Source organism: Hylobates moloch, unplaced genomic scaffold (genome assembly GCF_009828535.3).
Source record: "Hylobates moloch isolate HMO894 unplaced genomic scaffold, HMol_V3 SCAFFOLD_6, whole genome shotgun sequence".
NCBI lineage: Eukaryota > Metazoa > Chordata > Mammalia > Primates > Hylobatidae > Hylobates > Hylobates moloch.
In genome coordinates this window covers 2,035,572-2,059,278 of record NW_026652281.1, presented here as the reverse complement: position 1 = coordinate 2,059,278, position 23,707 = coordinate 2,035,572, and the positions used below count along the sequence as shown (strand labels likewise).

The 23,707-nt window shown below is 46.5% G+C and overlaps 1 protein-coding gene across 1 annotated transcript in view; it reads left to right on the top strand.

Annotated features, from left to right (window-relative positions):
- BANP (BTG3 associated nuclear protein) overlaps window positions 1–23,707 on the top strand; it is a 115,215-nt gene that overhangs the window by 16,477 nt on the left and 75,031 nt on the right. The window contains exons 2-4 of the mRNA XM_058440264.1: window positions 1,040–1,178; window positions 6,967–7,058; window positions 10,018–10,217. Coding sequence (XP_058296247.1) covers window positions 1,040–1,178; window positions 6,967–7,058; window positions 10,018–10,217 — 431 coding nt within the window. The remainder of the gene's footprint in view (window positions 1–1,039; window positions 1,179–6,966; window positions 7,059–10,017; window positions 10,218–23,707) is intronic.

The window sequence follows — 23,707 nt, the reverse complement described above, 5'->3', positions numbered from 1 at the left end:
TTGTGGTTAGGGACAGTGAACGGACTCTTCCTGATGAAAGGAGCTGTACCCTGTACAGAGCTGGGCACAGGGTTTCTGCCCTCAAGAAGTGTGTAGTGTAGTTCAGGGAAGACAGTTTATGCCATATATGGGTCAATAATTAAAATATAAAGTATAATCTGATAAAAAATATTATGGTCACATTCATTCCTCATTTCTACGACATCCTATTTTGCAGTACTGTATTCGGATCTGTGTGTCCATAGACCATAGTTAGAATGATGCAGCCTTATTTTTACTTTGGAAAATAAGTTCTCTTGAGGTCTAATCAGAGCGTCACAGGAGCTGGGGGAAAGCCCCTGACTGTGTTTCAGATACTGTGCGAGGCTCGGGGACAGCCCCGCCCTGGACAGCACAATTGTGGACAGGACAGATGGTTCCTCCTTGGTCATGGTGGCAGGATGCTCAGCTTCAGGACAGAACCTGAGAGCAGAAAGGAAGCAGAACAGAGGTGCTGCCACTCCGCCGGGCTTGTGGGGTAGCAGAAACGGAGTGTGGATTGTAGTCTAGATGGAAGCGTGCAGCTGGGAGAGATTTGGGAGGAGAGATGGCGTATCACCATGGAGACCGGTGGTGTGGGTGGGAAGGGATGCTGCTTTCTGGGGTGTGGTGAGTGTAGCAGGGCTGAGGCCCCTCGGGAGCAGGAAGTGACAGGGCGTTTGCTGTAGGCAATCAGGCCCCACTGGAGACTTGGGCTGACGTTTCCAAGCCAGTGTTGGGAAGGTGGCTTTGGAAGGGCATGAGGAACGCAGTGGAAATGGAGAGGCCCTGGGTGGCTCATCCAGTGGTTAAGGAAAGAGGCAGCGGGTGGCGTTTTCAGCTTTTTGTTAATTTTCAAAGAAACTAACCTTTTGGTAGTTTGCGGCAAGAAGAACCCTGCATGTGAAACTCCACAGACATTCAGGGCCTCTTGCATACACGTGCACGGCTCGTGGTTTTCATGATTTCGCGTGTAGCGATGGTTAATGTCCTCTCCTCGTCCTTTGCTTCTGTTTGGTAGGTGACCAAAAGCCAGCCCCGCTGTGAGTTGAACTCTTGCGTGTTGACTGGCCACTCTCCTGTGCTCTGGATGATGTCGGAACACGACCTGGCGGATGTGGTTCAGATTGCAGTGGAAGACCTGAGCCCTGACCACCCAGGTACAGAGCTGTGGGACAGTAGGTGAAATGTTATTCTCTTTATTCTTTAAAACCCAAAAGCTGCTCCTGTTATTTTCTTTTCTTTAAGTAGAAGAAAAAGTAATGCATGCTGCGTATGAAAAGTCTGAATCCTAGAGATGTGAACACTGTCGGCCCCTCCCTTCCCGCGCCCCTGCAGCCTCAACACCACCTCCCTTCTGCAGGGGGCCCCTGTGACACTTTGTCTCGAGGGCTGTCCCCACTCCCGCTCCTCGGGGGTGTGCGTGTGTTCTTCTACACTCTCCCCTGCCATCCCTGTGTGCGGCGTCATGGAACCTTAACCATGTTGTATGTGTAACCCCCTGTGTGCAGTGTCATGGAACCTTACCATGTTGTATGTGTAATCCCCTGTGTGCAGTGTCATGGAACCTTACCATGTCGTGTGTGTAATCCCCTGTGTGCGGCGTCGCCATGTTATGTGTGTAAGTCTGTTAGGCCGGGCGTGGTGGCTCACGCTTGTAATCCCAGCACTTTGGGAGGCCGAGGCGGGCGGATCACGACATCAGGAGATCGAGACCATGGTGAAACCCCGTCTCTACTAAAAATACAAAAAATTAGCCGGGCGTGGTGGCGGGCACCTGTAGTCCCAGCTACTCGGAGAGGCTGAGGCAAGAGAATGGCATGAACCCGGGAGGCGGAGGTTGCAGTGAGCCGAGATCGCGCCACTGCACTCCAGCCTGGGCGACAGAGCGAGACTCTGTCAAAAAAAAAAAAAAAAAAAAAGTCTGCTCTTTTAGCAGCTCCGCAGGATTCATTCACAGGTGCCCTCTGCACAGTTGACTCTTCTCTTTCAGAGGGCTCCTGGCATAGTCTGTCTGATTTTTCCTTCATACACAACCCTATAGGGAAGATCCTTGCATATATATCTTGGCAAATAGATAACTTCCTAGAAGTAGAGTTGCTACATGTGTTTAAAATTTTGTTAAGACACTGACAGGTTTTCTAGAAATGTTTTACTAATTCTTCCACCGAAGTGCTTGAGAGGAAGTTTTTTCTACACCTTTACTAAGGCTGGTAATTTTTAAAAATGATGTTAAAGGCACATGTCTACTTTGAAATCATAACTGTTTGTTTGTTTAGGAGACCCTTGAGAAATGAAACCCTGAATTTCAGGAACTGTATCTCTTCATCTGTGAAAACACTTTGTCCACACTTACTGTTTTAAAAAGATTTCTTCTTCTTTTTTTTTTTTCCATAAAGTAGTATATGTTTTATTGTTCCGTTAAGTTTGAAGTGACCAGCCCACCACAGTTAAGTCACTGAGTGTTTCGGTTGCCTGGTTATTCTTTCAGGAATGTTTGAATCGAAATGCTGACAGTTTATTCCCCCAGAAGAGAGAGTTTTCAGAAATCTCCTAAGAAAGTCTGATGTCTGTTCATATGATCTATTTGCTTTGTTAGTCGAGAAAACTACCTTTGGAGACTAGTTGTAGTGTGGAAGGGGAGGGCAGTAGAAATAGTTTTGGGGTGAGGTGAGCAGTCCCAGGGGAACACGAAGGCAGCGTTTCAGGAGTGCTGTTGGTTAGTTTTCCACACAATCACAGCACATTATTTTACAAATCCCTGTTTCTAGTTTAGAAGGCAAATGACAGTTTCTTTAGAAAACATACAGTGTCATCTTGTAAAATAAAAGTGTTCCAGTTACATCATTTTCAGTGATTTCAGAACCATTAAAGTTCTGACAGCCTACTTCCCCAATAAATCTCTCTTTGTAGACTGTGGCCCAAAGAAGGCTTAGAGAAATAATTTCGAATCTTGATTTTGTTCCAACTCTGTTCCTTAAATGCCTGAGAACTACGATTTCTTGAGTATTTATTAAAAGCCTACTGTTTCGGGCAGGCGTGGTGGCTCACACCTGTAATCTCAGCACCTTGGGAGGCTGAGGCGGGCGCATCACGAAGTCAGGAGATCGAGACCAGCCTGGCAAACACGGTGAAACCCTGTCTCTACTAAAAATACAAAAAAATACTAAAAATTAGCCGGGCGTGGTGGCGGGCGCCTGTAGTCCCAGGTACTCAGGAGGCTGAGGCAGGAGAATGGCATGAACCCAGGAGGTGGAGGTTGCAGTGAGCTGAGACCGCGCCACCGTACTCCAGCCTGGGCGACAGAGTGAGACTCTTTCTCAAAAAACCAAACAAAACAAAACAAAACAACCTACTGTGCGCAGAGCTCTGAGGCCTGCCCCAGTACAAAGCCTGCAGTCTCTGGCCCAGGAGAAAGTGTGCACAGCTGCAGGTACCTTGATGTGTCAAACACATTTGCATTCATAGTGGGTTTAAGGTACTTTCCTCGTCTCGAAAGTATGCATCTAATAAAGTTTAACAGGATAGTCAAGAAAGTAGAAGAAATAAAAATTTTCCATAATTCTGCTGGTTATAGCAGCTTTTAAATTGTTGATGTGTATGTCTTTCCAATTTTTCCTTATTTTTGTTTAAAAGAAAGACTTCTGGGATCATCTGACTTGGTGTGTACCGACCATGGCTTGTGCTCACTCTACCTGTCTGAATGCAAAAATTGTGACTTGCATCAGGCGTGTCCTTGCAGTTGATTGATTGTGATATCTTTATTTGTTTAATTAAGACAGAGTTTTGCTCTGTTGCCAGGCTGGAGTGCAGTGGCGTGATCTCAGCTCACTGCAACCTTTGTCTCCTGGATTCAAGCGATTCTCCTGCCTCAGCCTCCCAAGTAGCTGGGATTACAGGCGCCCGCCACCATGCCCGGCTAATTTTTGTATATTCAGTAGAGACGGGGGTTTCACCATGTTGGCCAGGCTGGTCTCGAACTGCTGACCTCAGGTGATCCACTCACCTCGGCCTCCCAAAGTGCTGGGATTATGGATGTGAGCCACCGCACCCAGCCTGATTGTGATATCTTTAAAATGAACTAGGAGTTCTTTTGTCTAATTGTAACAGTAATGCGTACAAAATTATAAAAAGCAACACATACAAAAAGCAGCAAAGTACAAAGAAGAAAATAAATGTCACTTGCTGTCCCACTACCTGTGGAGTCACTACTGGAGTTACTGCATGCCTCTTTTCTGCTGTTATGATGAAACTAGCTCTGTGACCCCAGAGAAGTCCCGTAACCTTTCTGGACTTGTTTTCTTCTCAGCAAACTAAAAGGTTAGAGTAATGAGTATGAGAGTCTCTCTCTGTTCTTCCAGGCCTGGTGCGATGACCAGTTTCCAATGACAGTAAAGAGCCTTAGAATGAGGTCCTGAGAACCTTTGACTAATCACAGGCACTTGTAGGCATGGAGTTTTAAAAGTTTCATTAAGTGAGAATTCATCTGCATAGGCTTAGGTGGAGATGGTTGACGCACTCCCTGCCTCTGAGGAGTCATGAGGGCGAAGGCAGAGCTGTGTGCTGTACTCAAGGGACCCCCCCCCCCCACCTCAGCCCCTGAGTAGCTGGGACTATCCAGGTTAATAGCTTTAAGTTTTTAACAGTAATACCAGTGTGTGACCAGTGTGTCAGAGGTGCTGATAATCAAAACAGTCTCAACCTTAGCACACTAAGTGACAGAACCCCAACCCTCCCAGGCACAGCTGAGACCAGCTGCCCCCATCACACAGCAAGCGTCAGGTGATTGTCACGGCTTCTCACAGGTTAAGCAACTCGGCCTCAGCTCAGGGCGGCCACAGTGTGGTACCAGCCTCCTTCCTTTTGTCTAAAACTGACTACAAAAACAATGTCAAAGATAACGTCAAAATCAAATACCGGAATCAGCCGACAGTGGTCCTTGGCTTTGGGTAATTTCCCACCAGGTAGATCAGATTTGACTGCTTTTGCCTAGGACCTGTGAGGTTCCTGTTAGGACTGCGGGACGATTCAGCATCTTTAAGTTTTAGAGTTTTGAGATGAATCATCTAGTGTGTACAGGCTTAAAGGCATGGATACTCTTTTTTGTTTCCCTGTTAAGATCTTCTTCGGAATGTCAATCTATGTAACACGTCTGAGGGGAGTTGCTTTGGTGGAGGTGGAGGCAGGGACCAGAGAGGCCTGTGCACTTGGCTTTCCTCTAGCACCTGGAGCATCTGAATGCCAGCCAGGAGTGCTTCACCCACATTTGTGGGCAGCCTTGTATGTAAGGTGCTGGGAGGGTGGTCTGCTATGGGATGGGTGCTGTGACCTTGTTGGTGTCACAGTATAAACAGGTGTGAGTTGAGGCCCTTCCAGGAATGGCTTCCCGAACAAGGCGGCGTTTGAGTGGGGCTGGACAGAAGGTGGTTAGATTTCCCTGGTGGAGGTGGCTGGAGGGTTGGTAGAATGGGAAGGGCTGGGGCACAGCACCAGCAGAGCAGGGCAGGTGTCATCTGGCCACAGTGAGGTCATCCTGCTTGGCTGTGGTGTGGGTGCCCTTGAAAGCAGATGGCGTGCCAAGGTGTGCATGTGCTGTAGGGTATTCCCAGTGGCCAGCATTCAGATTGCTGATTTTTTTTCTACCAGAAGTGTTACAGTAAGCATGCTCATATGTATGCATGTATATAGTATCTATTCTTATATACTGGCATTCATTTTTGTAAATACCACACACTGGTATTACTGTTAAAAACTTAAAGCTATTAACCTGGATAGTCCCGGCTATTTGGGCTGAGGTGGGGGGGTCCCTTGAGTACAGGAGTTTGAGTCCAGCCTGGGTGACATAGCAAGGCCTCATCTCTTAAAAAACAAAAACAACAAACAAACAAAACGATTAATATTAACCCAGAGTCCATATTTGTTGCTCAGTGAAGAGGAAGGCTGCAGACCAACCTGTTGATGAGGTAGATGGTCTCTCACCTCCCACATGTATGCTGTTTGTTTATCTCAATGTGTGAGCATGTAGAGCATGGTAGGAGTGCACTAGACAGTTCACACTGTCATTTCAGGCAAGGAAATCAGAAGAAAAAACACTCATGGCACAGTGTACAATCTTTAACAAGAACTGTTGACCTTAAGCTTGTATGTGTAACTGCAAATATGTAAATTTTTAAAAATTGACTGGGTCTAAGGAAAAGGACCAGAAGGGTCACAGACAGATAGAAACGTGATTTGCAGAGATGAGGCGGTTGTGGCCGATGTTGGTCTTTGATTTTGAGGTTTTCTTTGACATTGTTTTTGTAGTCAGTTTTAGACAAAAGGAAGGAGGCTGGGACCACACTGTGGCCGCCCTGAGCTGAGGCCGAGTTGCTTATCCTGTGGGAAGCCGTGACGATCACCTGACGCTTGCTGTGTGATGGGGGCAGCTGGTCTCAGCTGTGCCTGGGAGGGTTGGGGTTCTGTCACTTAGTGTGTTAAGGTTGAGACTGTTTTGATTATCAGCACTTATGACATGTGATATTCAGTGTTTTTTTACCCCTTTTAGTTGTGGACCTGCAGATAGAGTGGCTTTGATTTTGGAATGAGGTGACCAACAGATAAAACTTTATTTTAAAGTTGGGAAGAAATCATTATTATTGATGGGGTTTTACCAAACCAAATGGGGCAGCCCCACAGAGCATTGAGTCAGAAGTCAGAAGCTTGCAGATTTGGAGTGAGGACTGACTCCGTGGCACATTAATTACCCAGTGTCTGGGTTTTTCTTGGGATTAAGGAGTTATCCTATTTTTTTGCCTGACTGAGAATCAGTTTAAAAAGGTAAAATATGAAATAGGTTCTGCTATTTCTCATTCATCCTTAAGGTGTCAGCACTGTTTACTATCTTAATGTTAAAATAATTCTGTAAAACTTTTCATGTTAAACATTTTTTTTCTCTGTCACTGATTTCAGTTGTTTTGGAGAATCATGTAGTGACAGATGAAGACGAACCTGCTTTGAAACGCCAGCGACTAGAAATCAATTGCCAGGATCCGTCTATAAAGGTAAAAATCTGGCTCTGTTCTGTGATGTGTAGTGCACTGCAGTGTTCTCTTATGTGTAGTGCACTGCAGATTTCAAGGGCTGCTGTAACAAATCGCCATCAGTGGGATGGCTTAAAAATGTAGCCTCTCAGCTGTGGAGGCCAGAGATCCAAAACCAAGATGCAGGCAGGGTCTCGCTCCCTCCAAAAGTTCTAGAAGGTGGATCCTTCCTGCCTCTTCCAGCTTCTGGTGGCTCCGGGCCTGCCTCAGCTTGTGGGGCTCCTTCCAGCTCTGCCTTCCTCTTCATGTTGCTGCCGCCTCTGTGTGTCTGTGGCTGTTTCCCCTTCTCTCCTCTAGTAAGGACTTGTCATTGGATTTAAGGCCCACCCTAATCCAGGTTGATCTCATTGACTAAATGACATCTACACAGACCCAAAGAGTTTCTAAATTACATCTGCACAGTTTCCAAAGAGACCACATGGATAGGTTCTGGCGGTTAGGATGTGGATGTATCAGTTTAGGATGTGGCCATATCACCAGGCAGCCCGCTACAGAAGAGTGTGAGCCATTTTTTCTCTTGAAGAGCAAGAAGAGTAAGAATTGTTTACTTTGAGATGCTGCCGAAGGAGGCATGTTCCCACACACCTGCAGGCCCATCTTGGATGGAAGGAAAGTGAACTTTCTTCCAGTGATGAATGACTTCTGTGTCTGCCATTTACGTCACTTAGATTCTGAAGTTCACTAGATGGGGTTCTTGGGAATTGCTCCTTCAGTTGATTATTTTTGGATCTTTGAATTTGCTTGGCTGGTTCCAGTGTTTGCAGAGTCACGGAGGTAAATATTGGCACATGTGAGAAGGTTACGAGAGCAACACAAAACCAAAGTCACTTTTCATGGAATTCCTCTACTTACACAGGGTGTCTGTTTGGTAATATTTAATTTGTTTTGTTAACAAGGAGAAGCAGTGTAAATGTGTATGAAAAACTTACAAATAAATTCACTGTAAAATGCCTATTTCCAGCCAATGGATAGGATGTGGCTCTGTTAGTGAACACTGTGTTATCATTCCCTAAGTAAAACGCACTTGTGATTTTATCAGAAGACACATCTATTCCACATAGCACAGAAATAGATAAAGTGGGCATGGAAGTGGTCCTGCCTTTGTCCTTGTCCCACTGTTGAGAAGAGGTTGGGTCCCTGGTTGAATGCGAGTTGCGTAGAGTCGTGTGCGTGGCTGTAGGTTGTGTTATTGGTATATAAGAGTGATTTTCCCCAAAACCCCAGGCAGAATCATTTGTAATTCAGAATTAAAATAATATGGGTGTACTGTTTAAAGAATTTGAGAGCCAAACATTTGATGTTCTCCAGTTGTTGAAAATAGCGGGGTTATCCGTGGCCATTCAGGGATTCAGCCATCTATTGTTGCTTTTCAAGACGACGCATGTTTGTCATGCCATGGACCGTGCCTCCTTTGTAAATAAGCTGATTGAGTGTCATCACCTGGGTTGGGTCCACCTGATGCCGTGGCTCCTTCCCTCTCTCACACGCACCTTCAACAGAGAGTAGTCAGTCAGGGAGGGTGAGTTTCAGTTGGTTTCTTTAGCTCCTGTCTATATCAGCGCCCAGTGGTGAATCTTGCCAGGAGAGAGGTGGTGACCTGAGAAAAGGTGAGTTGTTGGACAATATGTGGATTTTCCCTCCTGCAGCGCTGTCCCTGCCACTATGTACACCAGGTTTCCATGCCAGCTACATGATGTATGATATCACTGTAATTTTGATATTCTGCAGATTCCCTTGAGATCAGAAAGGAGAGTGGGCGTAAGCAGTGTTGTAGGTCAGCTGCAGTTAGTGGGAAGGCTGTTCCAGCTCCAATGTGGGCCGGCCTCCTGCCGCCCTGTGAATGTGGGCCGGCCTCCCGCTCCCCTGTGCTGCAAGCTCCACGGCCAGCTCTCAGTGGCTGCCGCAGTGCCGCCCCTGCTATCCCAAGCCTACCTCCCCCTTCCTTCTGATGTGTGCATTTTGGGCCCTACACTGTTTAGGTCATGGGCAGGAAAGGAGAGAGAAAGACGAAACACGAATTCTGTGCTATTTTCAGCTATTGATTCTTAAGGCAGGTGCCAGCCTTCCTGACTACTAAGCAGGGCTGGTGCGCGCTCCCCCAACCTGTCCCTCCCTAGACCCGAAGGAGTGTCCTGTCTGCTGGTGAGACCTGGTAGAGGGTCTCTGTTTTGCACAGTGCAATTCTGCGTGATTAACACGTTTCCACGTGTGCTCATGGTGGCTCCTGGCTGGGACGGCAGCTGGGGAAGTGAAGTTCTTCTCTTTCTGGTTTGTGTGTTTCTCTGTTTCTTGGGTTTGGAGTGTGGCACGTCACGGCTCACTGTGGTTACTTGGAGTTAGGAATCTGGAGGAGACTCAGCCGGAAAGGTCAGATGTGGAGTCCGGCTTTGCCAACCACTAGGTGGCAAGCTTGCTGCTCAAGAGCCCCACAGGAGCCTCCGGACCAAATCCCAAGTCAGGGCCACAGGGGATCCAATCACCTTTTCCGATTAGGCAGCAGGGTGTGAGGTGAATGTGCATGGCCTGTGGCTTTTATGCTGTTTTGATGTTAGGTGTAATCTGTTTTTATTGTTGAGAAGATTTGACTAGTTTTATGTGTAAATTTACTGATTAATAATAACATATTAAAGTATATCCTTTTTTAAAATTAAATGGGCTTAACAAAGAATTGCAACCGCACATAGAAGTGAAACCACGATTAAATCATCACATTTGAAACAGGACGTGTGACTCGTGTGTAAAATGTGAACTCATTACTCACATGTTTCTGGCTTATAGCTCACGAGCTAGTTCCAGTGTGGGGATTGTTCTGTCTGACTAGATGGAGTTGAGATCAGGAAATAGCTGTTTGGTGTTTCTTGGGGTTGTCTTCTTACAATTCAGGAGACCCTTCCTAAAGCCGGTCTTTTTTCACTTCCAGTCATTCCTGTATTCCATCAACCAGACAATCTGCTTGCGGTTGGATAGCATTGAAGCCAAATTGCAAGCCCTGGAGGCTACTTGTAAATCCTTAGAAGAAAAGCTGGATCTGGTCACGAACAAGCAGCACAGCCCCATCCAGGTTCCCATGGTGGCCGGCTCCCCTCTCGGGGCAACCCAGACGTGCAACAAAGTGCGATGGTAAGAACAGACCAGGGTGCCGGGGCCTTCAGGTCACCTGGGGAGAAGCGTGTCACCTCCTCGCCCAGGCCCGCAGCTTAGTGGCTCAGTTTGCTGGAGATGGGCGGTGTCTGCCTCAGCAGTCTCGGCGGTTTCTAACCAAAGCTGACTTTAGTTAGACCAAAAGCGAACACATGGCATCCTGCCAGGATGACCTGAAGTCATCCTCACGTTTCCTTTGCACATAAAGCCGACCCATGCACCTTTGCTTTGGAACTAACCCAGCAGATCTTAGAAGATGTGCGTGTGCTTCTTTCCTTTTTCCTGCTCCGCCTGGCTAGTCTTTAGATATGTTTTTCTTCGTATGTGGTGTTTATACATTTCACACGAATATATCAAACTTTTCATTCAAATCTGCAGTTTTTATTTTGCTTATTTTTAAAAAGTAGAGTCTAATGAGTCTAATCTTAGAAAGCTGTGTGGTAGTTTGCGAACTGTTTGAGTAGAAGCTTTATGATGTCTTAGAAAGTCTCGGACCTGCTTGGTGTCCACTCATCCAAGGCTTCCTGCCAGATATTACAGCTGACAACTCGCGCTGAAGCTCAGGCTCTGGTGTCGCTAGCCTTCCCCACACCTGGCCAGAAAGAAGTCCTGCTTAAGGCAGTGGACATGGCATGGCTTTGTGCTTGACGAGGGGCCTTTTGACTGAGCGCTACTCACTTCAGCTTCCCTGGCCTGGCCGTAGCCTTCTGCCCGGTGTGTCTGGGAGGAGAGAGAATGGTGGGACGGCAGCGGGGGGGACGGCAGCGGGGGGGCCGGGGAGGACATGTGGACGCCGAGGAATGAGAGCCGCAGCAAGCCTGGAAGGACCGTGGTGACCTTGCTGCCCATGTGTGCTGCGGGTGCCACCCTGCCCGTGTGTGCTGCGGGTGCCACCTTGCACATGTGTGCTGGTGGTTGGCGCTGGGTTAGGTGCTTTGTGGACCTCTCCAGGGAGTGTGGGAAGTCTGGGGGCAGCTCCAGATGATGGCTGCTGTGCTGGCTGAAGCAGTGGTGCCTCTGAACTCTCGGATGTGCCTGGGGTTTTGGAAACGGTACCCGGCCGTCTTCCGAGCTCTGCTGCTGCTGGTGGAGTTGGCATCTCAGTTCGCAGGCGGAAGCTGGGGATCGTTCATGTGTTACTCTGAGACGGGGCCTTCGCCCTGCACAAATGCTGTCACTCACGTGTTTCCCCCCAGCAGGAGTTTGTCTACCGTGTCCTCTGTGCAGGGACGCTGTTGGGCTCCAAGGTCAGGTGTGCAAAGCTGTTGTACCCAATGCCTTTTTTTTTAGGATAGTTTTTTGGGATAATGTCCTCTTACCCTAAAATGCAGTTTTTAGAAAATATAATTTATGTCTCAAAAAAAAAAAGAAAATGTAATTTATAACTTATAATTAATAGACTGCCCTAGCTATAGAGAATGAATGTGATAGTATTGTGTAATAAGACAACACATTTCAATGTGGTCATGGTTGGCCGTGAAAAAGCGGGATGTCCCACCTGGTGTGTTGCGTCCTGGTGACTGGGGGCGGTCCCTGCAGATGGACCCAGGTGTGACACTGGGAGTTCAGCCCCCAGCTGGTGATGGAATATTACAGAATGGTGAGCAGTTCCTAATGAACTTTCACATAAAGCAAAGTATAATTTTTTCTAGACTTACATAATAGTTGAATTCATGGAAAATTCAAGTCATAGTAAGACCGTGCAAAAATGTTTTGTGTGTAAATGTTGAATAGAGTAAGATTCTGGGTTCAGAGAGTTAGAAGCATGTTTTCCACTCATGAAGTTCTGGTTCATTGTAAGTTTTGTGTGTGGAGAGTTTTTGTTGGGTGAGACTGTCTCGCTCATTGAAGGACGTCTCAACCTCCCTTACCTCTGCCTGCCAAATTCCAGTACTCTCTGAATCTTGACCACTGCAGATGTCCCACGGGATCTCAAAGCACCCCTGGGCACCTGCATTGAGAACCATTGTTCTAAGGAATTAAACACAAGGATGAACGAACCTCTCCTGCCCCTGGAGCCTTGCGTGCTGGCGGACGGCTGCCCATCACGTGTCACTTGTCACGTTGTGCCAGTGCCAGGCAGGTCATTGTCACCACTTGGGAAAAGTGTTGACAAAATTGGTCGTTAGATTCCACCACTGACAATGTGTGATGGGGAGTGAAGTTCCTGAGTGAAGAACTCCAAAGGCGAGAGTGTGGTTTCTGTCGTGGGTTAGCCTTGAGGGTACCTTGCTTGGATTCCATCTGCACAGGGCGGAGCTTGGGCCTCTGGCTGTCACAGTTGCCCTGACAGACACTGAGGTGACCTTGGCCAAGTCACGCATTCATTTCCATCTGAGTTTCTAGTTTAAGGTAAGAGGAAGAGGACCTGGAGCTCCTCTGGGGCTGCTTCGGCCCAGGGTCCTCCTGCTTTCTGAGGGTGACAGTGTCTGTGCTCAGGAAAACACATCCGCTGGGGTGGATGTTAGTCACAGATCTGCCGTGGCAGAAATCCCCCATGCTTCCCTCTGCTGGGGGCAGGTGTTGTCATTCACGGACCTGTGGTGGTTGTCTGTCTGCGTGTCAACAAGCGGTGAAATAAGAAGAAAGTTCCCTAATACTGACTCAGATGCACAGTCCACTTAACCCAGATGTGTGAGATCTTCCGGTTTGAAAGAACCGTATTGGCAAGGCAAAATCAACCTATTGTAGAATATATTTATTGTGTATCAGCATGGGGATTATTAATATTGCTAATAAAACCATCGTTTGTAAAAATTAAGATTAATAGAAGAATTGTTCTTCTATTTTCTCATAGTTTTAAATAGGATAAAAAATATTCTATTTAAAATCCTATTTCAAATATATTCTATTCAAAATTACAAGAAAATGTAAGAATGGTTTCCTTTTTTTTGAGACTCCGCTCTGCCACCCAGGCTGGAGTGCAGTGGCTCGATCTTGGCTCACTGCAACCTCTGCCTCCCAGGCTCAAGCAATTCTCCTGCCTCATCCTCCCAAGTAGGTGGGATTACAGGCATGCACTACACCTCCCGGCTAATTTTTGTAATTTTAGAAGAAATAGGGTTTCACCACATTAGCGAGGCTTGTCTTGAACTCTTGACCTTAGGTGATCTGCCTGCCTCAGCCTCCAAAGTGCTGGGATTACAGGCGTGAGCCACCACGCCTAGTGGAGTGATTTCCTTTCATAGTAAAGTTTTAAATATGGTGTATTTGAATGACTTTTAAAGAAGGAGGCTGGGTGCGATGGCCCACACCTGTAATTCCAGCACTTTGGAAGGCCAAGATGGAAGGATCACTTGAATCCAAGAGTTCCAGACCAGTGTGGGTAACATAGTGAGACCCCCATCTCTACAAAAAAATAAAAAAAATTAGCTGGGCACAGTGGCACCCGCCTATAATCCCTTAGGAGGCTGAGGTGGGAGGATTGTTTGAGCCTGGGAGGGTGAGACTATGGTGCGCTGTGACTCTGTCACTGCGCTCCAGGCTGAGCGAGACCCTAACTCAAAAAAAAAAAAGATGTTATTAAGTCTGGCATTTCTTTCCATGTAAGTTCTTTTTAAAAGGCAGTCTCACTCTGTCATGCAGGCTGGAGTACAGTGGTGCAATCTCGGCTCATTGCAACCTCTGCCTCTTGGATTGAAGTGATTCTCCCACCTCAGCCTCCCGAGTAGCTGGAACTATAGGTGTACACTACCATGCTTGGCTAATTTTTGTATTTTTTGATAGAGATGAGGTTTTGCCATATTGGCCAGGCTGGTATCTTTCTATATAAGTCCTGAAAATTAGAAATAAAAATTGCCAACAGTTGAAAGCTGTTGACAGAAAATTGTTGGGGAGAAATAGCAGATAAGAACTAATCCCAGTGTGTCAATGAAAAAAAGAATGTTTAAATAAGAAAGTTACTAATGTGTAAACACATATGAGTGAATGAGAATTGTCTGTCTAAAATTGGGCAGTGGAACATTGAAAAGGAAAAGTCTCCAAAGTTAAAAATTGGTTAGCATTGAGAATAATAAGGTGCTTCTATGGATTATTTATTTTGGGACTCAGATATTTTGAGATGGAGTCTCACTCTGTCACCCAGGCTGGAGTGCAATGGCATGATCTTGGCTCACTGCAACCTCTGCCTCCCAGGTTCAAGTGATTCTCCTGCCTCAGCCTCCTGAGTAGCTGGGTCTAGGGGTGCCCGCCACCACTCCTGGCTAATTTTTTTTTTTTTTTTAAATTAGTGATGGGGTTTCACCATGTTGGTCAGTCTGATCTCAAACTCCTGACTTCATGATCCACCCGCCTCGGCCTCCCGAAGTGCTGGGATTACAGGTGTGAGCCACTGCCCCCAGCCGGGACTCAAATATTTTAAATGACGATTAGAAGTATGTAAGTCACAGACAGTATTACGTCCAAATCATATGCTGTTAAAATAGCCCAGGGTTCCCAGGGCTCCCTCCTTGCTGTGAGGGATTAGCTGGGAAGTCCGAGTGTAATCTTACAGCACAGATGCAGACACCTTAAAGGGGCTTTGAGTCGTGACGAGGCCCCCGAGAGAGTGCGAGCTGCCCCCTGCAGTATCGCTTGCCCTTCTGTTTAGAGTGGCTGCATCTGCTCAGAGTAAGCTCAACCCTCAAGGGTGGGCACAGCCTTGCAGCAGCAGGGGTGTCACTAAGGCCCCCTCTCTGTGGGTTGAAATCCACCCCACCTGTTGGTTATTTCTCCTTAAAACTGACTGGTCTGTACTGTCACTGCTGAGAGCTGATTATTCTTTCCTTTTACTCTGGAACACAAGAAGGCAGTGGAGTACTTCTTGCCTCATTTGGCATTTTGGATCCAGATTTTTGGGTTCTACGCCTGAATGAGATTCTTTAAATAACTTCTAGAACAAAGAAAAGAAAAAGAAAGCCCCTTTTATTTGAAGCTAAAGTTGAATCATTGTAATAAAAATGCGAGTCACCTGGATGGGCCTCATCCAACAGCTGTCATCGACTTGGGGACAAGAAAAATGGTCTCTTAAGATTTGTAGGTAGGGGCTTATTTTCTTCCTGCAGGTGCGCCATCAGTTTGGATTTTGCTTCATTGTAATTTTGGTGTAATGACCCGAGGTTTTAACTTTAAAGTTGTTTGGGCCTGTCCTTTGAATGCTAGTGTGGACAGTTCAGTTGGGGCATTCGTTATGTCACATGGCCTGCAGGGATCCAGGGCACGCACATGCTCACATTTATACCGGTAAATGTTAACATCCTTTGTCTGTACTTTGAAGCTGGACAGAGATAGTGGTGTAAACAGGATGCAGCAGAGCATGGAGTGTTGCCCGTCAGGGGGTGCAGGCCCGCGCGGTTGCGCACATCCAGGACCCAGGGCGGGTGACAGGGCTCTGTGTGCCCAGCACACCTGTGGAGTTGGTTACTGGGCAGCTCAGACCACAGCTCACAGCTCAGGATTTGCTGCTTTGTTTTCATTAAGTGAACATACTGACTCGAAAAATTATTTTTAAAAATAAAAACAAGCTAATTTTATTTTAGTTTATTTTAATTAAAAAATAGATTTTAAAATCTGCTTTTTAAAGTCACAGATGTTTATCTTTAAGAACATTAAACAATTAAAGAACTAGCATGTTTCTACAATTTTACAACAATTATAAACCATAGGCTTCTGTATAAGACTAGTTCTGGAAATTTTTAAAAGTGTGATTTCTTTTAAAGTATGTCTTCCAGAGATGTGTCATGTGAGACTCAGTGGAGGAGAAATTTTTCTTTTCCTCAGAACTGACTGTTGACCCGTGGATAATTGAAATATTTGATTAAGGAATGATTTTAATTCCCTCTAGCATGCCGGTTGCTGATTCTCTGTTTTATTTCCTAGAGTGTCTTTTATTTTATTTCCTAGAGGGTCTTTTATCTATTTTATTGATAGATACTTGTGGAAAGGCTGTTGGGGTGTTATGTAGAGCTAGGCCTGGTTTTGGGCATCTCGGTTCTGGCATGGGAGCAGGAGAGGTCTTGGCCAGGGTAAACCAGTTTTTTCAGTTTTGGGTCATTCCAGTGAAAAATTATAGCATTTCATAGGCTTTAGAATCTGACAAACTCAAGGGAGAGCTGCATGAATTGTGAAGAAATGGTTTGGTCTCAGCTAAGGTTTTGTTTAATTCTTTTCTTATTTAATATTGAATTTTGTTTGCTTTCGTTTAATTTCGTGTACGTGTGATTTCTCCTCCTGACTGGTCTATACTACCTTGCACAGCTGCGTACTTATGTTTTGTTTTGTTTTTTGAGACGGGGTTTCGCTCTGTTGTCCAGGCTGGAGTGCAGTGGCGCGATCTCGGCTCACTGCAACCTCCGCCTCCTGGGTTCACGCCATTCTCCTGCCTCAGCCTCCTGACTAGCTGGGACTACAGGCACCCGCCACCATGCCCGGCTAATTTTTTGTATTTTTAGTAGAGATGGGGTTTCAGGGGTTTCAATGTGTTAGCCAGGATGGTCTCGATCTCCTGACCTCGTGATCCGCCCGCCTTGGCCTCTCAAAGTGTTGGGATTACAGGTGTGAGCCACCGCACCCGGCCAGCTGCATACTTTTGGTGACCTAATTGTGACACCCTCTACATGCTAGGGCTGAGTACTAGCCAAAGAAAACATACAGTTTACATACCTACAACTTCGGGAATTATTTACATAATCGTATGATACAGTTTACATGCATACAACTTTGGGAATTACTCACATAATCGTATGCTTTAGAGATACAATCTAATAACCAAACTAATGAGAAACATAAATTTAAATGTTGTCATGATTATGCACACTCTAATAATTTGGAGCACTTCTGTAGTTTTAGAATAACTCATAACTCATTGATTGGCATTGCATTGAATCTGTAGATCAATTTGGGGGAACTGCCGACGTAACAGTATTGAGTATTCTGATTCATGAACGTGGTATGTCTCTCCATTTATGGAGGTCTTTAATTTCTCTTAGCAGTGTTATACAGTTTTCAGTGTTCAGCTCCTGTACATATTTTGTTACATTTATCTGTGAGTACTTCATACTTACAGATGCTATCATGTTCATACTTATGGATGCTATCATAAATGGCATTGTATTTTAAATTTCAGTGTCTAGTTGTTCATTGGAAGAGTGTAACAGTGCAATAGATTTTTCTTTACTGACCTTTATCCTGTGTCATTTCTAAATGAACTTGTTTTAGATTTTCTGTAGGATTTTTTTAAAATATGCATAATTATGTTACCTTTAAATAGAGTTTTGCTTCTTCCCGTAGAATTTCTGTCCCTTCTCTTACCTTACTGTGCTGGCCATGATCTTTATTTCAATGTATTTTCTTTATAAAAATATTTTTGCCTTATTCCTGATCTTTGAGTGAAAGCGTCCAGCATTTCACCATTAAGTCTGATGTTACCAGTATGTTTTTCCCAGATTCTCTTAAGTTGAAGAAGTTTCCTTCTATTCTTTGTTTCTTGGGAGTTTTTTCGCATGAACGAATGGACATTGGATTTTCACATGCCTTTTCTGTATCTCCCGGGATGATGGTATGGTGATCCTTCTTGATTCTTTTGTTAAAGTGAATTACGTCGATTTTGAATGCTAACCAAACCTTGCATTTCTATTGTCATAAACCTGACTTCATCTACGTGTATTGTGCTTTTGCTATACTGATCAGTTTTCTAATATTTAATGAAGAGTTTTTGCATCTGTGTTTGTGGGACATGTTAGTCTGCAGTTTTCTTTTTTTGCCATGTCTTTCTTTTGTTATGAGGATAATGCTGACCTCAGCAACAGAGCTGGGAAGCTGCCCCTCGTTGTCTATTTTCTGGAAATGTTTCTGTGAGATTAGTTTTATTTCTTTTAAAAAAATTTGATAGAATTTGCCAGTGAAGCCTAGGTTTTTAATAATAAATTCAATGATTTTAATAAATATAGAACTGCCAGGCGCGGTGCTCAGGCCTGTAATCCCAGCACTTTGGGAGGCCGAGGAGGGTGGATCATCTGAAGTCAGGAGTTCGAGACCAGCCTGGCTAATGAGTCAAAGCCCCGTCTCTACTAAAAATACTAAAATTAGCCAGGTGTGGTGGCGGGTGCCTGTAGTCTCAGCTACTCAGGAGGTTGGGGCAGGAGAATCGCTTGAACCCAGGAGGCGGAGCCTGCAGTGAGCCGAGATAGCGCCACTGCACTCCAGCCTGGGGGACAGAGTGAGAGTCCTCAAAAAAAAACAAACAAAAAAAAAAACAAACTTCGATAAATGTAGAATTTCTTGAGTTAGTGTTGTTTGTGTCTCTCAAGATTATTTTCTTTTCCCCCAAATTCTACAGTGTGTCCGAACACTGTTCCTCATGGTACCCACTGTATGTTTCCATGTCTGGGGGTCTGCAGGAGCTCCGTTGCCCAGCCTCCCTGGGCTCCTCTGATCTGTGACCGTTTCTCACACTTCCTTGTTTTTGGTGACTTTTTGAGGAGCGTTGGGTCGGTTATTTTGTAGGATGTGCCTCTGTTGGAATTTGTCTCCTGACTAGACTGGGGTCGCGGGTTTTGGGGAGGAAGGACACGGAGGTGAAGTCCTTCTCATCACATCCTGTCCAGGCCAGCACGGTCAGCAGGACTCAGTGCTTGATGCTGACGCGGGTCACCTGGCTGAGGTGTGCTCTTCAGCGTTTTCCACAGTCAAGTGACTCCGCTTTCATCCTGCACTTTGGAAGGAAGCAGCTGTGCCCATCACCCAGTTAAGGAGTGGGGAGTTGTGTGCCGCCTTCTTGAGGATGGAGCATCACAGACACTGTTGTCAGTGTACCCAGGAGGCTCGTCTCTTCTTTCCCATTTATTCACTCATCCGTTTCCATCAGTGTGTGCTCGTGGAGATGTATTTTACACTCTGGGTTAGAATCTAATTCTGCTTCATTCTGGTGCTCACATCCTTCCAGCTTTGGCCATTGGCAGCCCGTCAGTTGGCTCCCGTGCCCCTTGACGTTCCCTCCGTTCCCTCTTCACTGTAGGTGTTTCATCATTAGTGTTTTTTTTTTTTTTTTTCCTTTTGAGACAGAGTTTTGCTCTTGTTGCCCAGGCTGGAGTGCAGTGGGGTGATCTCTTAGTGTAACCTCCGCCTCCTGGGTTCAAGCAATTCCCCTGCCTCAGCCTCTCAAGTAGCTGGGATTACAGGCCGTGCCACCACACCCGGCTAATTTTTTGTATTTATATTAGAGACGGGGTTACACCATGTTGACCAGGCTGGTCTTGAACTCCTGACCTCAGGTGATCCACCTGCCTTGGCCTCCCAAAGTGCTGGGATTACAGATGTGAGCCACCATGCCCGGCCTGAGCACTTTTTACTTGCACAGCCCTACGAAATGCTTCTCTGGGCTCATTGTGAGTGCCTGTCCCAGCCTAGAATCAGCCGTTTCTCCATGAATTGAAAAATGACGTTTGAGACCAGGATGCAGTGCGCGGCGTCCTCCGAGCATAGGAAGGGCCCTGGGCAGCTTTTCACCCAAACATGTTGCCTAGGAGCCCCGCATCCTGTGCCGTTGCTGAGTGCTGACTTCTGTGGAGTCAGTGCTGACACTGCTTCCCTCTCTCACTAGTAGTCATTTCTGTAGCTTCTAGGAAGGAGGAAGAAGACATACCCATCCTTGACCTGCTCACCCTCTGATTTGGGACTGTCAGGTGGAAGTCGCTGATCTCTGTCGGAGCACAAGCATGGCTCCTTGGGGAGAGCAGCGTGAGGAGTTAGATCTGGAGCCTTTCAAAGCCAATTCCCCGAAGCTAGAAGCTTCTTTCTTTCTTTAGCAACGAGGTTTTAAAGTTTGTTACATTAGGTTAGTCCCGTTTCTCTGGTGCAGTGGTTATTTGGATAGTTGGTTTTATATTCTGTTTTGCTTACTTCATTAGATATTAGGAAGAAATTTTTAATGCCTATTTATTTTTACCCCTGGATATTTTTTGTTAGATCATGTTTTTATGACTTTTTAATCTTTAGCGTGGTAGAGTGGCTTAGGCCTGTAATCCCAGCAACTCGGGAGACTGAGGTGGGAGGATCATCTGAGACCAGGAATTTGAGACCAGTCTGGGCAGCATAGACCCCATGTATAAAAATAAAATAAAAAGCCCCTCAAACCTGCAAGCAGTAGAAATATACCTTTAGTAAATGTTTGATTAGTCTGAATGCTGATTGTATTGATTGGGTGACATGATCCATGGCAGTAGAGGGTCCCCTGGACTTGGGATTAGCACAGTGGGAGGGTGCATCTTGCTTATGTTCAGGGTGCAGTGTGGGCGATTCTGGTCCTCCCACAACTGCACTGGGTGCCTCTGATGCCTGAGCCTTTTATCATGTGCTCACCCTATGGCCTTGGGGTCCTCAGTCTGGGAAGGGGAGAGACATGAAAAGGTGCATCCTGTTTTTAAAACCTGTCTCCTGGAAGTGACACACCTCTCGCCTGTTAGAGTCCATTGATGGAGTCCGGCCACAGGGCTGTGTATGCACAGAAGGGGCTTGGGAAATGCAGTCTGGATGTGCGGGGGCACCCGGGACAGACCCTGATGGCAAGGGAAGTAGGCTGTGGGCTGCCCTGGCCTGGGGGGTTTTGGGGGGCCTGCTTTTCCTCCTGCTGAAGCTCTGAGCAGCTCCTCTTTTTGTAAGTACATTACATCAAACCAGTTTCTTCTTTTTTTGGCCGTGGTCCTTGTGTGTTATGTAGGAGCATAAATGTCCATGGGAGAAAATGTTCTTAGGGAACAAGTACTGGAGTTTAAAAGAAATCTGTCAGTTTTTTCCTAATAAGTAGAAAGCAGAAGAAATTACTTAATTCTTTTTACCTGGCTGTTGTTGAAATACTTTTCCTTGAGAAAATTCATAAAAATTAGAAAACTAGTATCAGCTTTTCTAACCTGCACTTGATGATAATTACTTTGAATTGTAAAAGGGATGCCTACCCATGGCGGCAGAGTGTCACGTGGTGAGGCTGCACTCTGGGTGGGAAGGAGACAAAAACTTGTTCTTGTTCAAATGTACGTCAGATATTCTGATGGAGTTCCTCCTCTCCCTGCTGTGGAAAACAGCCGGATACTGTGGCGTGAATGGGAGTGGTTGAGGACTTGACTCCACAGGTAGCGAGCTCTGGGTCAAGATCTTGGGCTCAGCGGGGCGCTGAGGGGAAGCAGCGCGCCCAGCCTTGTTCATGTGGTGAGCTGGAGCGGGAGCCCCTGGAGGCTGGGGTTCCTGCGGTGCCCAGGGTGGGCTTCTCACTTGCTGAGCGTTCAGTGCAGACGTGTTAGATGCACATTTAGCAGGTTTGGCCCTGGGACATTTGGAAGTTGTTTAAACTCATCTTTGGAGGGTTGGTGCTTGCTTTCTCCGTAGGTCATCCTCTCGGCCTCTCCATGTGAGTTGAGGGTTAGGTGGAGAACAGAGTCGTGTCTGTTCTCTGTCCTATGATCATTTGTGCCCAGGCAGAGGTGTGTGTCCAGCAGGCACCCACGGCGGTGTCTGGAGTCACCGCTGTAGATCAGGTGGCTCTCTCGCCCCGTCATTTCCACATTCGACAGCTTTCGTGGAGCCTAGTCACAGCCTGAGACCGGGGCCCACCCGGCGTCTCAGCTGCCTGTGCCCCTTAGTTGGAGATGGCTTCCGATGCTAACTTCTGCTGCGAGAGTTCTCGGGTTCTGCTCACTGGCTGCATGGGTCGGATGTTCTGCTGCTCTGAAGTGCCAGCTGGGCCCTCGTCCGGGTGCCGGCTGGGCTCTGGTTCTGAGTGTTCCTGGGCCCTCGTCCTGGGTGCTGGCTGGGCTCTGGTCCTCAGCGTTGCCCTCCCGTCCTTCCCTCCTCCCTGTGTTGTTGTCTGCACTGAACCACTGCATAGGCTTTTAAGTCTCTGCTTCAGAATAACTTAGTTTCATTTCCTTTTGTAAGAAAACATGGCAAACACAAATTTGTGAAAGTAGTTTAAATCCTTCATTTCTCAAGATTTTTAATTTTATGTCTTATCTTGGTGGCTTGTTTTGCATGTCCTTGAATAAAGCCTCTTGATGTCTGTTCACATGTGCTCTATTTTATGTGGTCCACGAGCAACAGGGGCCGCCATGCCAGTTGCCTAGAGCACAGGGCAGGTGCTTAGGGCTCTGTGATGAGGTGGTTCCCTGAAGCAGAAGAGAAATGGAAGGCCACTTTATAAGCTCAGCGTAGAAAATGTTTGCCATGACAGCTTTCAAAGTGGAAGATGTTTTGTTTTGTAGAAATGGGGTCTCACTGTGTTGCCCAGGCTGCTCTTGAACTCCTGGGCTCAAGCCATCTGCCTGCCTCAGCCTCCCACAGTGTTGGGATTGCAGGTGTGAGCCACCGCACCTGGCTGAAGAGGTTTTGTTTTAAATCCATCAAAGTAAAACAGTTGAAAAACCTCAAACAGTGAAAGGGTGAGTTGTAGCAGTAGTTGAAATAGGATCATTGCTGTTCTTGTCCAGCAAGTGACTAAAAGCCTGAGAAATACTTAGTTTTGAACACAGCTTCTGTCACCAATAAATGGTGAGACCTAGGACAGATCCTGATCTTTCTGAGCATCAGTGTCTTCGTGGTAAAGTGGGTAAAATAGCCAGGATGGCTGGGAGTGAGACCATGCACATGAAGCACTCAGTACTCCTTGAGCTCAGCAGAATCAGGACTGTTACTTCCTGGTGAGTCCCTGAGTGCCCATTCTCGGCTGGGTCTCATGATGGCTGCCGGCTCCCACCAGTCAGCCCTCAGACTTTAAGTCACCTTTAGTTGAGCGCCTCCTGGTGGAATTCAGAACTGACCCCGCACAGTGGATGAGAACATTCTAGGCTGTCTTTTGGCATCCTGCTCGGTGGATTCTGCTCTGGGTTGGGATTCTCAATCTTTGCTTTTGGCATGCAGAGCAGCAGCGTGTGAACCAGCGGATCGAGAGGCATTTCCCTCCAAAATGGGAAGCTTACTCTTGAATTCCTCCGTGTCCCAAACGGTCTTCAGCCATGTCCAGTGCATTCTTCTAGGGACTTTGGGAGGCATCGTTGGACGAACAGAAGGACCCCTGTACAGGGGAAGGCCGCACAGAAAACTAAAGCATGATAAGGAGATGGCAAAATAGATGAAAAGATGCTGAGGGCTGTGGGGGCAGTGAGTGGTTTTGGTTAGGAATGTCAGCTGTCTGTCACGGGGACTTTGGCCTCAGACCTAATTTTGCCATTCACTGGCTGCGTGGCCTTGAACAGGTTAATAGCTTCTCTGCGTGGGCTGCTGTCTGTGCCGTGAAGATGCTGCAGGACCCGGCTCCTGAGGCTCGATGACCTGCTTCTGAGTTTCTTGCTATCCTTCCAGACCCGTCTCCATGCACACACATGTGCGGCTGTACTTACCTGTGTGTTTTGTCGCTTAGTATTGTTGTGGCACTTTTTCCACATCAGTCCTTAGATAGGGACTTCATTCTCCTTAATGTGATAAAGATGTTCCATAGTTTAAAAAAA